The 10,604-nt window shown below is 51.3% G+C and overlaps 1 protein-coding gene across 1 annotated transcript in view; it reads left to right on the top strand.

Annotated features, from left to right (window-relative positions):
• The first annotated feature begins 566 nt into the window (after positions 1-566).
• Positions 567-10,604, top strand: part of COL27A1 (collagen type XXVII alpha 1 chain) — a 149,722-nt gene continuing 139,684 nt past the window's right edge. Inside the window, exons 1-2 of the mRNA XM_088527955.1 lie at positions 567-1,258; positions 9,637-9,707. Of these exons, the coding sequence (XP_088384081.1) occupies positions 1,203-1,258; positions 9,637-9,707 (127 nt within the window). The 5' untranslated portion in view covers positions 567-1,202. The remainder of the gene's footprint in view (positions 1,259-9,636; positions 9,708-10,604) is intronic.

Genomic DNA, 10,604 nt, shown 5'->3' with positions numbered 1-10,604 from the left:
TTCCCTCCCTGCCAGCCAAGGCAAAGTCTCCCAGTAGGGCTGGGGCAGTGCTGGGGATCTGCTCAGCGCTGCGAGGCTTGGCATGAAGGATTCCTCTCCTCCTCCCTGCCCCGTGGGCTCCAGCTCCATCCCTCGCTGGTGGGCGGAGAAAGGGTCGGGGGAGCCGGGGGCGCCCGCATCACCTGGGCCCTCCCTCTGCCCCCGGCCGAGCAGGGCAGGATGGGGAGGCCCTGGGGGACAGGGGGGCTCTGCGGCGGGACCGGCCACCCCTGCGGGCTGAGCTGCCTCCTCCGAGCACGGAGCCGAAGGGGAAGAGCCACGTCAGGTACCTCTGAACGCGGAGCCTCTGCTGCTCGGCGGCGAGGAGGGTGGGAGCGACGTCGGGCAGGGTCTGGGCCGGGTTGGGCTGCAGCTCCCGGGCAGGTGAGCGCTGCGTGTCCCTGCGGCCCCTCCAGCCCTTCCTCAGCGCAGTTTTCTTCCTGGTGTCCTACATGAGCTGGAAGGGTCCCTGGTTATTTCTCTGCTTGTTCTTCTGGCTGACGAGTTTCTCTTTCCTTTTTTTTTTTTTTTTCTTTATTTACTTTGTGTTATTTTTTGTAAGTGCTTCGCTATTACAGAGGAGGGCAGCAGAGAGAGGCAGCAGGGACATCCTTAAATAATTTTCATTTCTCCAAATCTGCCTTTTCCTCTCCTCTGTAAGTCCAGAGGAGAGATCCTTCAGGGGGTGAGAGAGAGGCATATCTGTATTGCAAATAAAAATAATTACAACCACCAACCAAATAAAAAAAAGTAACAGCCAAGAGAAAAAAAAAAAACACTTTCAATCAAGGACTTTGGAAATCAGAGATCACAGAAATTATACTAATAGCAAGGAGGAAAAAAGAGGCGAGAAATCCAGCGACCATGGGCCAGCCTGACTTCCTAGCGTGTACTTTCTGTTCTCTCTCCTTTTTCCCAAGGTAATTGCAGTCTGCCGAGAGGGAGTTAAATGGGATTAAAAGATCTGTGTAAGCAAAAGGACCCAGAAGAGAAGGAGGAAGGAGTGAGCCGTCCGGGCCAGGGGGTGTCTTTGACACAGCTGAGCCCCTTAGAGAGGCAGAGCGCTGAGCTCCTGGGAAGGATGTACCCGCAAACCAGCCTGTCCCCCTTTTTCTGATGGATTGCTGCAAAAATTGCCCGAAAGAGACAATGCACTAAACGTGATGGAGCCGGAATCAGAGCCGGTCTCCAGACTCAGAGCTACCGCGGCAGGCAGGGGGTGAGTACAAAGTCCTGCTTCTCTCGGCGCTGGGGAAGGGCAGCCCGGGCGGAGAGGGGGTCCCGGGGAGGGCCGGGGAGCTGGGGGTGCCCGCGGGGGAGGCCAGGGAAGAGGCAGCCCGGAGAGGGCGAGCTCTGCTCCCGGGTGGCTCGGGATGGGGTGTGGGGGAAGACATTCCTGCTGCCAGGGGATGATGTGAAAACTCCTGGGCTGGAGGAGAAGGGGCTGGGAGGAGGGCGGCCCGGCTGGAGTGGCAGGGCTGAGGTGTGCGGTGGGGCCAGGGGAGCCCGGAGAGCAGGCACGGAGCTGCCCAGGCCAGGGGAGCCCCTGGGCATGGGGGCGAGGAGCAACCAGCCCGTGCAGGGGGCTGGGGGGAGCGCGTGGATGTTGCACCCGCATGGGCAATTCCCCCTCTGCGGCTGCCCTCCGCACGGACACCCTTTGCAGGCACCAGGAGCGCGGGAGTTTGTGCTGCTACGCGTGGAAATGCTGCTCTCTGGCCCCGCGCGATGGGCATGGGGAGGGGGGCGCGAGTACCTGGAAATCTCCTCCACCGTCCTCCAAAACACGGGAGAAGCGCCGGAAGGGCTAAGGGACACGCGCGGAAGGCAGGCGTGTGCATGGCTGCATGTTCTTCATGTGTTTGAGACACGCTTTGCTACACGCATGCTTGGCTCGCTCTGTGTATGTATCTACATGCACGCAATTCCACCACACGCTGCCTGCCATGTTCTCTACTCTGTGAGCTTTTATTATTGTTGCTGTTACTGCATTTACTGTTGTTATTGTTATTTTCCTGGGGACTATGAGGACTACCAAAGGGTTAATTCTTCTGGTTGCGTTGTCGGATGTAATGATGATTTACCGACACTCCCTTGGAAGGACTGGGATTCTTCTGCCTGGCAGCTTGAAAAAAGTTGTGTACAGGATCCCCCTGCTTCTTGCCAGACTTAGATGGGCTGGAAGGACGGAAACGGGGTGAGGGGCTTTCTGGGCCCCCCTCATTGCCGCACGGGGACCCGGCCAGGGTTGCTCTGGCCGCCTCAGCCATCCCTTTGGGCGCCGTGCCGGGAGCCTGGACGTGGATGAATGTGCAGCTTCCTTTGTAGGCGCAGCGCAGGCTCTCCATGCGCGTGTGTCTGTGTGTAAAGTTATGTGGCGAGAGCAGAACTGCTCCTTAGGTTGCAACCAGCTCTCCACGCGGAGCGTGCGAGTGCCCTGCGCTGGTAGGGGCTGCAGGGCACTGCCGCAGGGGGTGGCCGGGCTTTGTTTTTCTGCCTGGATGCCGCTCCAACATGCCCGGAGATGCCGGGCTGGCTCCCCGGGGCTCCTTCTGGGCATCGTCTTGAGGGAGGTGCCGAGCTGGCACAGGGGTCTGGGGCTGCGTGGGCTGCCTGTCTGAGCTGCAAAAGTCCAAAGGGGAACAGATGGATAAAGGTTTACTGGGAAGTCTGAGATCATGGCTGGGTTGTGGCAGGGCCGGGGAAAGAAGGGCCCCGATGCTGGGAGATACTTGGCACAGGGAAAGGTCACTTTGCAGAGGACCAGCTCGTGAGCACCACGGAGAAGTTGACCGTGATCATGCTGCAAGGGAGGGCAGAGAGATCCTGCTTGAGCCCTGGGGCATGTCCGGACCCTGTTGAGGCCAGGGTTGGGAAAGGGAGCTGGGAGCAGGCAGAGCGGGGCTGCATCTCGGGGTCCCGGGCTGGTGCTGTGTGGGACTCCACAGGGATTGCCTGTGGCGAGGCCACGGGAAGCCTGCTGTGACTCCAAACACGCGTGTCTTTTGTTCCGGGGATCCCAGCTCAGTTAAACCTTCCCTGCGCGTGTTGCTGATGCTTCCCCTCCTCGGCAGAGGTCGCTTGCTGCCCTTCCCATTTTCTCCTGAGGGGGTTTGGTGCCTGCTCTGCATTTCCTCAGAGAAGTTGTGCTCTGCCCCCGGCCGGTTGTGCAGCCAGACCTGCCTGTTGAGGCCTCCAGGGCTCCCCAGAGCTGCGAGCTGGCGGGGCCGCTGCTTGCCAAGACACCCTTGTGCCTTTGGGCCTTTCTCGGGGTGGGTTAGCGTGGTGCTTGTGGAAGCAGCTGTGTTGAGAACCTTCTGGTGTGTCCACATGTGCCACCGGCATCCTGCTGGTCCCAGCGCTCCTGCTGAGGAGCGGTGCCTGTGGGGGCAGTGACAGTGGTGAGGAGGAGCAGTGGGTGGAAGCAGGAGAGCTGCCTCAGCAAATGCTGCTTTGGGGCTGCTTTGCCCATGTCGAGGATGAAATGCCCCGAGCCTGGCTGTGCAGCTCCATGTGGAACCGCCAAGGTGGGCAGCAGTGAGCCGGGCCCATTGGAAGGCCCACGGGAAGTGACAGCTTCTGTTTTGGGAGGAAATAACCATCCATGTATCAGGGTGGGTGATCTGGGGACAGAGTGACACCATGGGCCTATTCAATGGCAACCAGGCAAGTAGTGCATGAGTGCTGGAGCAGAAAGCAGGCTGTTCCATGGTCTCTTGGAGGTGAATCCTGGGAAGAAAGAATATTCCTGGCGAGGATCAGGTATTCAGCCCACCTCTCTGCTTCTTCCATGGGTCCCTTGGAGTCAGTCATTTCTTATAGCTCCATCCCTTCTCCACTAGGCCGCAAGGGATGGAAGCTGCCCAGCTTCAACAGGGTGTTCATTGTGGTTACACGAATGACCAGGGAGTGCCCAGGTCTTGTGGTGAGAGGGTTTTACGAGAGATCTGAACAGAGAGATGCAGAGTCTGGGCTTTTTCTCCCCTCTTGTTTGGCCACTTTGTGAGGGGGATGTAAGTAGCAGTGATGGACTTCTACTGAAGTGCAAATGGAGACCTGGAGACCACTGGGGATGCTGTACAGCCCTGCTGAACTTCATGAAATGAAGGAATGCCAAGAAGTTTGCTGGAAGGACAAAAAAGGCCTTACATGATGGACTGTGCTTAGCACTTTTGTTTGGTGACGGCTCTGGTTACATCAAGGGCAGCACAGAGCAAAGGCCCCGGTGAGCGTGGTCACTGCCCTGGTAGTAAAGTCAATAGTGTGGACAGATAATGGTGGTGAGCAGACAGAAGGCCAAGGAAGGGATTAGGAAAGCTTCCCTGCCAATAAAAAGGCAGCCTCTGGTTCCCAAATAGAAGGATAAGGACTGTTGTTTCAGAACCCACCAGCCCTTCACTTGCAGTCACTGGCATAAACCCTCAAAGAACAAGACTGCTTCCTGCGAGGGCAATGTCCCAAGAAAAGCTATTGCTTCATCCACATGCTTTGTGCCCTGCAGATCTGCATTTCCCTCCCCGAGAAATCCTCAGAGCAGCTGTAAGTGCTGGGGGAGCAAAGACGGGTCCTCCTTGATGCATCCAGACCTTGGTTGTGCCTGGTGGATTCACAGACCTTCAGGAGGGCCCGGCTCCGTTGCAGTGCCTGAGGTCTGCTGCTGTGTTGCTGCCAGGGCCTGAGGTCCCTCCCCTCTGTGATTGATTCCTCCTTTCATTAGGCCCTGGTGGGTCATTCTTATACTACTAGGGGCCTCTTTCTAAGGAAGCAGCAGCTTTTTCTGGTCCACACTTGCCAAAGCTCTGAGATAACCCTCTGCAGGCGCAGCACTAAGAGCATTTTCATTCTGAATTAAGATTAGATTTGGCAGAAAGAGCACTAGAGAAACCCTGGGAATTTCTGGTTTTACACACACATTCCAAACCCTAGGGCAGGGTGGAGCAACTGAGACATCCCAGTTCGGGATCATAGTAAGGATGGGACTCAACTTGGCCTAGGCTGTTTCTTGTCCCAGGGAGTTTCCCATTTGTGATCCTGTAGTCTGCAGTAGTAACAATGCTCAAAACCTCCTGCTTTGTGCTCTGCCTCGAGTGGTGGCCACCCTGGCGTCCTGCTTCACCCGTATTCCTCCACTGCTCCATGTGCCGGGAGTTTTTAGTTCTCATGTGAAAATCTATTTTGATAAGTGTGTGACCCAGAAGTGTTCACCCACAACAGTGGGCTGGATCCTGCATTTTTTTGTGGTTTTGATAGGGGATGATACGTTGGGGGGCCTTTTTGATTACTAAAATCTCATGGAGAGGAAGTGAATTTCTTTTTTTCCTTACTTAATAGTTTCTAGATCGGCCTCAAATATCTCTGTTTTAAAATGACCGTGTCTACTTGTCAGCTCATTTTCCCTTCCCCCTCAAAAGAGTAGATGCTGAATGGAGGTTAAAACCAAATACTGTTGCAGTCATACCTCAGAAACGCTGCTCCTCTTGGCAGGCTGACTTGTACAACAGGCAACTCGATACACCAGGCAAAATGTTTGATGAGAACTTGAAGTCAATAGCTGGGTTATACTGCAAAGAAGTTCCAGCAAATGACTCTGCAGGGTCAATACAGGGACATCTACACCAGAGTAGATTCCAATGCTACCTCCTGGAGCCGAGAGGGAGAGGAGAAACACTGGCATTTCCAAAAAACCCAGAGAGCCAAGGTACAAAAGAAGGTTTCTGTCCTAAAAGCTGGGAGTAGAACAGTTGAAGTCTCGGTACGTTTCCTGTTAATGGTCAAAGCTGCTGGGGAGTCTTAAAATATCAGCAGCACTGATGTTTGTTGAATCTTACGCACGTATATAGTTTTTCCTTTTAAGAAACATTGTCTAATCTATAGCTGGAAATGTAGATTTGCCCTTCTTGAAAAGCAATTTTCTGCTTTCAACTGGCTTTGTGGCCTTTTGGACAGAAAAACTACACCTGAAGAGAGGGAAGTGGGGGGAATAGTTTTTTCCATCTTCAAAGAATTTTTGCAATTTTGAAGCTATTTCCCACTGTAGTTAATGACAAAATACATATACATATGTAAATATCTCTTGCTCTCATGTGTGTATATATACAAGTATAAAAATATATAAAAATGCTGATTTGTACCACTGGAATTTTTGCTGAGCTTTGATCCATCTGAAGGAACAAGATGTCAGAATCATTTGAAATTTTCTCTTAAAAAATAAAAGAAGGGGAGTAAAGCCAAAGTACTTGATTTAAATAATAAAAAAGACTGTCCTGGTGGCCATCATCTTAATATTGTCCTTAGGATCATTAAGTGCTTTAATCCTCTGTTACAGAAGCTAGTGAGCATCAGGTAAACATCAGTATGTTCAGCAGGATTTTTCTTTTATGGCTGTGCTGAGTTTGGCAGCAAGTCACACTGTGCACAGGCAGCACAGAAAGGTGATGGCTCTTGGCTCTACAACTTGCACTGCTCAGAAGCCTGATCTCTTAATGCTCATTCAGATGATGGTGATTGAATCTGGAAGCTGAAAATCCAGGGCTCTGTTTTGCAGCCTGAATGCTAATTAACAGGCCTGGGTTCGGCATGTCTCTAAACACCACCACGTGCAGGGGCCTGCAGGAAATGCCATCCTCTCCTCGCATCTTGTGGTTGTGGATCTTGTGGTTGCTGCTTGCAAGATAGGATCTTCACTGGGAAAATGCTGGAGCCCCTGTCAGGCCTGAATTCTGCTCTTGCCCGTCTTTGCACTTTTCTGTCCTCCTTTTGCATTGCACTTTCAACACTGGTTAGTTCTCATGGGCTGAGCAAAGGAATCTGCAAAAAGGAGCAAAGCAAAACCAAGCTATAGTCAGTAGGTTCACTTTGCTCTGCAGAGAGTTCATGCCACCGCTGGGGTCCCCATGAGCTTTCATCATGAGTATTCAGTGGCACAGACCTGCCTTTGCCCAGTGCCTGATGCAGCAGGATGCTCATCCTGATGCTCAGAGGCCCTGGGCAATGTAAGAAATATGTGCCCGCCTCTTGGTAGGGCCACCCTGAAAACCACTGCAGGCAGAAGGAAGTAGACATAAAGGAAAAGGTGGGTCTTGAGAGTTTTAGGGAGGAAAGTCTTCCTTTACTATTGCTACTCAAGTTGCTTATGCAATCCTGTCACTGTAATGGAAAAATAGCTTGCATTATAAAAACCCTTGATACTTAGCAGCCCTGTCAGTCACAGGTCTGCCGTTTGGAAGCTGCTTTGGCTGTTTCCAGTAAGCTGGTGTACTTTGTCAGAGTGCTTTTCTTTGGTGTTTTGGCACTTGTCCCCACTCTCTGCTCGTTCAGTGCTGGTGGTGTCAGGGGTTCAAGAGCAGGGCTGGAGCCCGCTGGTTCCAGCCTGTGCGTTCGGCTCCATAGCTCGGTCAGGGTTACTGGAGTCCAGCTGCGTGCTGGGTTTTCACTGAGGCTCATCCCACCACTGTGTTGGTCAGCAAGGATGTTAGGAGCAAGTTTTGGAGGTGAAGGTGTTCCTGTGGCCTTGCAAAAACCCGTGCGGACTTCGGAGATGGGTGTTGTGTGCATGGTGGTCTCTCCAGGCTGCACAGGACTCATGGTCAATGGAGAGAAGGTGTCCTTAAACCCTGGGAGGACTCCTCCTTTCCTGGGTTTTCTCATCACCTTGGTCACCTGGGCTCTTTGGAGCCCTAGCGAGGCCTTTGCTCCATGTGCATGGACACAGTCCCATGTGCATGGACACAGTCCCATGTCCATGTTTTAACAGTGTATCATTCCTTTGGGTGTGAGTGCAGAGATTGAGGACTTCTATGGGGGGGATTTAGCCTCTTTGAGTAATAAGAAGTCTAAAGCTACATGGCCATGAGGAATCATCATGTTTCCCTTCCTTTCCCAACTCTTGTGCATGAGCTGGGACAAGAGGTTGCCAAGACACAGCTGTTCTTGGTCCTTCTCACATTTGTATATGTGGGATGAAGTGGCCAAAAAACAGCCAGGTCTCCCCAGCTGGAATTCTCTCCAAGAGTTTCTGGTTAGCATATGCTCAGCTACAGTGTCTGGCAAAAAATACTGGGATTTGGCTATTCCAAGCTACAGTTCCTTCACGTATAAGTTAAAGCAGCCCCTGAACTCCAGAAATGTGCAGCCCAGGGTCAGGGTAATGGAAACAGCGAAAGAATGATGTGGTTCAGCTCATTTGTTTCCCAGCTGATGTGAGGCTACTCCAGTGTTTTGTCCCTTCAAGCCATAAACATTAGTGGCTGGATTCCTACAAAGATTTTTACGGTCAAGGCCAGATTTCCCAGCTGATGTGTAAATCACTGTGGGTTCCTGCTAGCAGAGGGGATCAGCCTCTTGCACTAGGTGTAGATCTGGCCCAGCCCAGAGCAGTATGTTGTTTCTGGGTATGCTTTCTTATGCTAAAGCTGAGACTGAATGGCAGGAGAAAACTAACCTCTAATACTGGATGATAAATGACATGGCTTTACCAGGCTGGGAGAGAGGAGTGACTTGCACTTCAGCACCGTGTTGCACATCCCAGGTCTCACACTGGTTTGGCTGGGATCAAGAGCAGCTCATGGATGGTCCATGTTGCTTTCCTCTGGCTGAGGATTTTGACGTTTATAGTTTTGTCTCCAATGCTTTAGCTGCTTAATGCCCTTGTAGATTAAGCTGTGAAATCTCCCTCAAAGATGAGGGAATTCAACCTCCAATCTTTCCTCTGTCAGGTTTAAGGGACAGAGGAAAGCTCCTTAACCAAGGAGCTTCCTATGTCTGTTCAGCCACAGATCAAGGAAGCTGGTGGAAAAAGGGGGTTTTCAGCTACCTTTCTGGTAAGAACAGTTCTCCTGCTGTCACCTTCACTGGCATCTCAAGGTTTAGCTTAGCTAACGGAGAGGTTTTCCCAGTTGCTTTGCGGATATGAAGGAGTTGGCTAGAGCACTGCACATCGACATGTGCAGCTCTTGCCCTTTCCAAGATTTCCAGCCACACTAATCAGGGCATCAGGTAGGGCTTGGATGCTGTCCGTAATCTTTCACATGGGTGCTGAAATGTGAGCAGATCCAAGTAGGATTTTATATGTCTAGAATAGTTTTAGGTATATAGAAAAGCAATAGGACTTAGATTTTGTTTGCTGAAATGCCAAGGCAGCTTACATGTTGCTGCACACGAGCAGTTCCATACACGTGCACCCTCACTCCTGACGTGTCTGTTGACCTTCCAACTTTGAATGATTTCTTCATCCTCTTGATGTTTCTGGTGTTATGTCCTAGGCAGGATTGGTGCCAGCAAGAGGCTGCTGACCTGGCACTGATGGTGATGATGTGTCTAAAGGCACTGATCTGGCTTCAGGACTTGACCAGTGCCTGTAACGCTGCTGGAAAAACCTCCTCCTGAACCCAGGGCCTTTTGGTCACACTCAGGCAGCAAAACAAAATCTCGGGCAGAAACGACTGCTGTTTTGCCAAGCCCTGGTACTCAGTTTCCTGGAGTCAGCTGGATGCTGCCCCTGCCTTCCCTAGGCTTGTGACTGAGGAGGCCTCTAACAGTGCTCGTTTTTGTTAGCAATACTGTAGAAACTCATTTTTTTCCTTCTCTTCCAATTTTTAGGGGACTCTGCTTTCTCTGGACTGTTTTATGTTTTACCTGGTTCCTGGGATTCACACAGGGAAGTTCTGAAGGTAAATTATACCTGTTGTTTGCCTTTTTTTCCTTATTTTTTTCTTTTCTCGTCAATCAAAGTAAAAGCCAAGGACTTTTGTAGTTTAGGAAAATCATCTAATCCATGTCTGAGCTTAATGCATAGAATTAAATGCTTTTATTACTGATCATTGCAGTACTGATGATATAGATGATGCAGTTAACAGCTAGCAAAAGAACCAGCCTTTTGCAGGTGGTTACGTGCCCCGTAGGATTTTCAGAAGTGCTTGTCTGCCTAGTGTCTGAAAACCTCCCTGGCATCTGCCTGCATTTAGTGGCACTTAACTGCTTTTAGAAAGTGCCCCTTGAGGCCAGGGCATTAAGGAATTAAACGTTTCTGGCAGGTTGGTTTTTCCTTGACTTGGATGCAACCCACTTGTGCCTGTGCAATCCAGTGCAGTCACACAGGATTCTGTACATACAGACCTTAAATGAGTTGTAAAAGGTGAATTGAGAAAAAGTCCCACAGAGCTTCTTAGTAACAGAAATACCATGTCTGGATCAAATAGATTCTATGCTGCAGGAGGGGATATTCCATAGGGATGTCTGTATATTCTCAATATGTTTTTACACCTCATTCTGAGCATCCCCTGCATGAGCTGCTGTGGGCACAGGACCAATGGTTGGGCCATAATAATCAGTGACCTGAGGAGACAGAGACCTTCAGAGTTGGGGAAGATAAAATAAATCTGTCCCCACAGTTGATAGTGGGAGCTGTGCATCTCTCTAACATCTGTTTGTCAGGGAGCCACCTCGTCTCCAAGCAGCAACACCTCTTCCACACGGATGGCTTGCTCAGGGTACATGCTGGAACCCAACAGCTTCCTCTGCAACCAGCAGACAACAATAAGTGGACTAGCAGGCTCCAGGTCTTTCCT

Source organism: Tinamus guttatus, unplaced genomic scaffold (assembly GCF_059628265.1).
Source record: "Tinamus guttatus ecotype Peru unplaced genomic scaffold, ASM5962826v1 Tinamus_guttatus_pri_ptg000297l, whole genome shotgun sequence".
Classification (NCBI taxonomy): domain Eukaryota; kingdom Metazoa; phylum Chordata; class Aves; order Tinamiformes; family Tinamidae; genus Tinamus; species Tinamus guttatus.
Note: the sequence above shows the minus strand (reverse complement) of the source record. Positions and strands in the feature narration are given on the sequence as shown.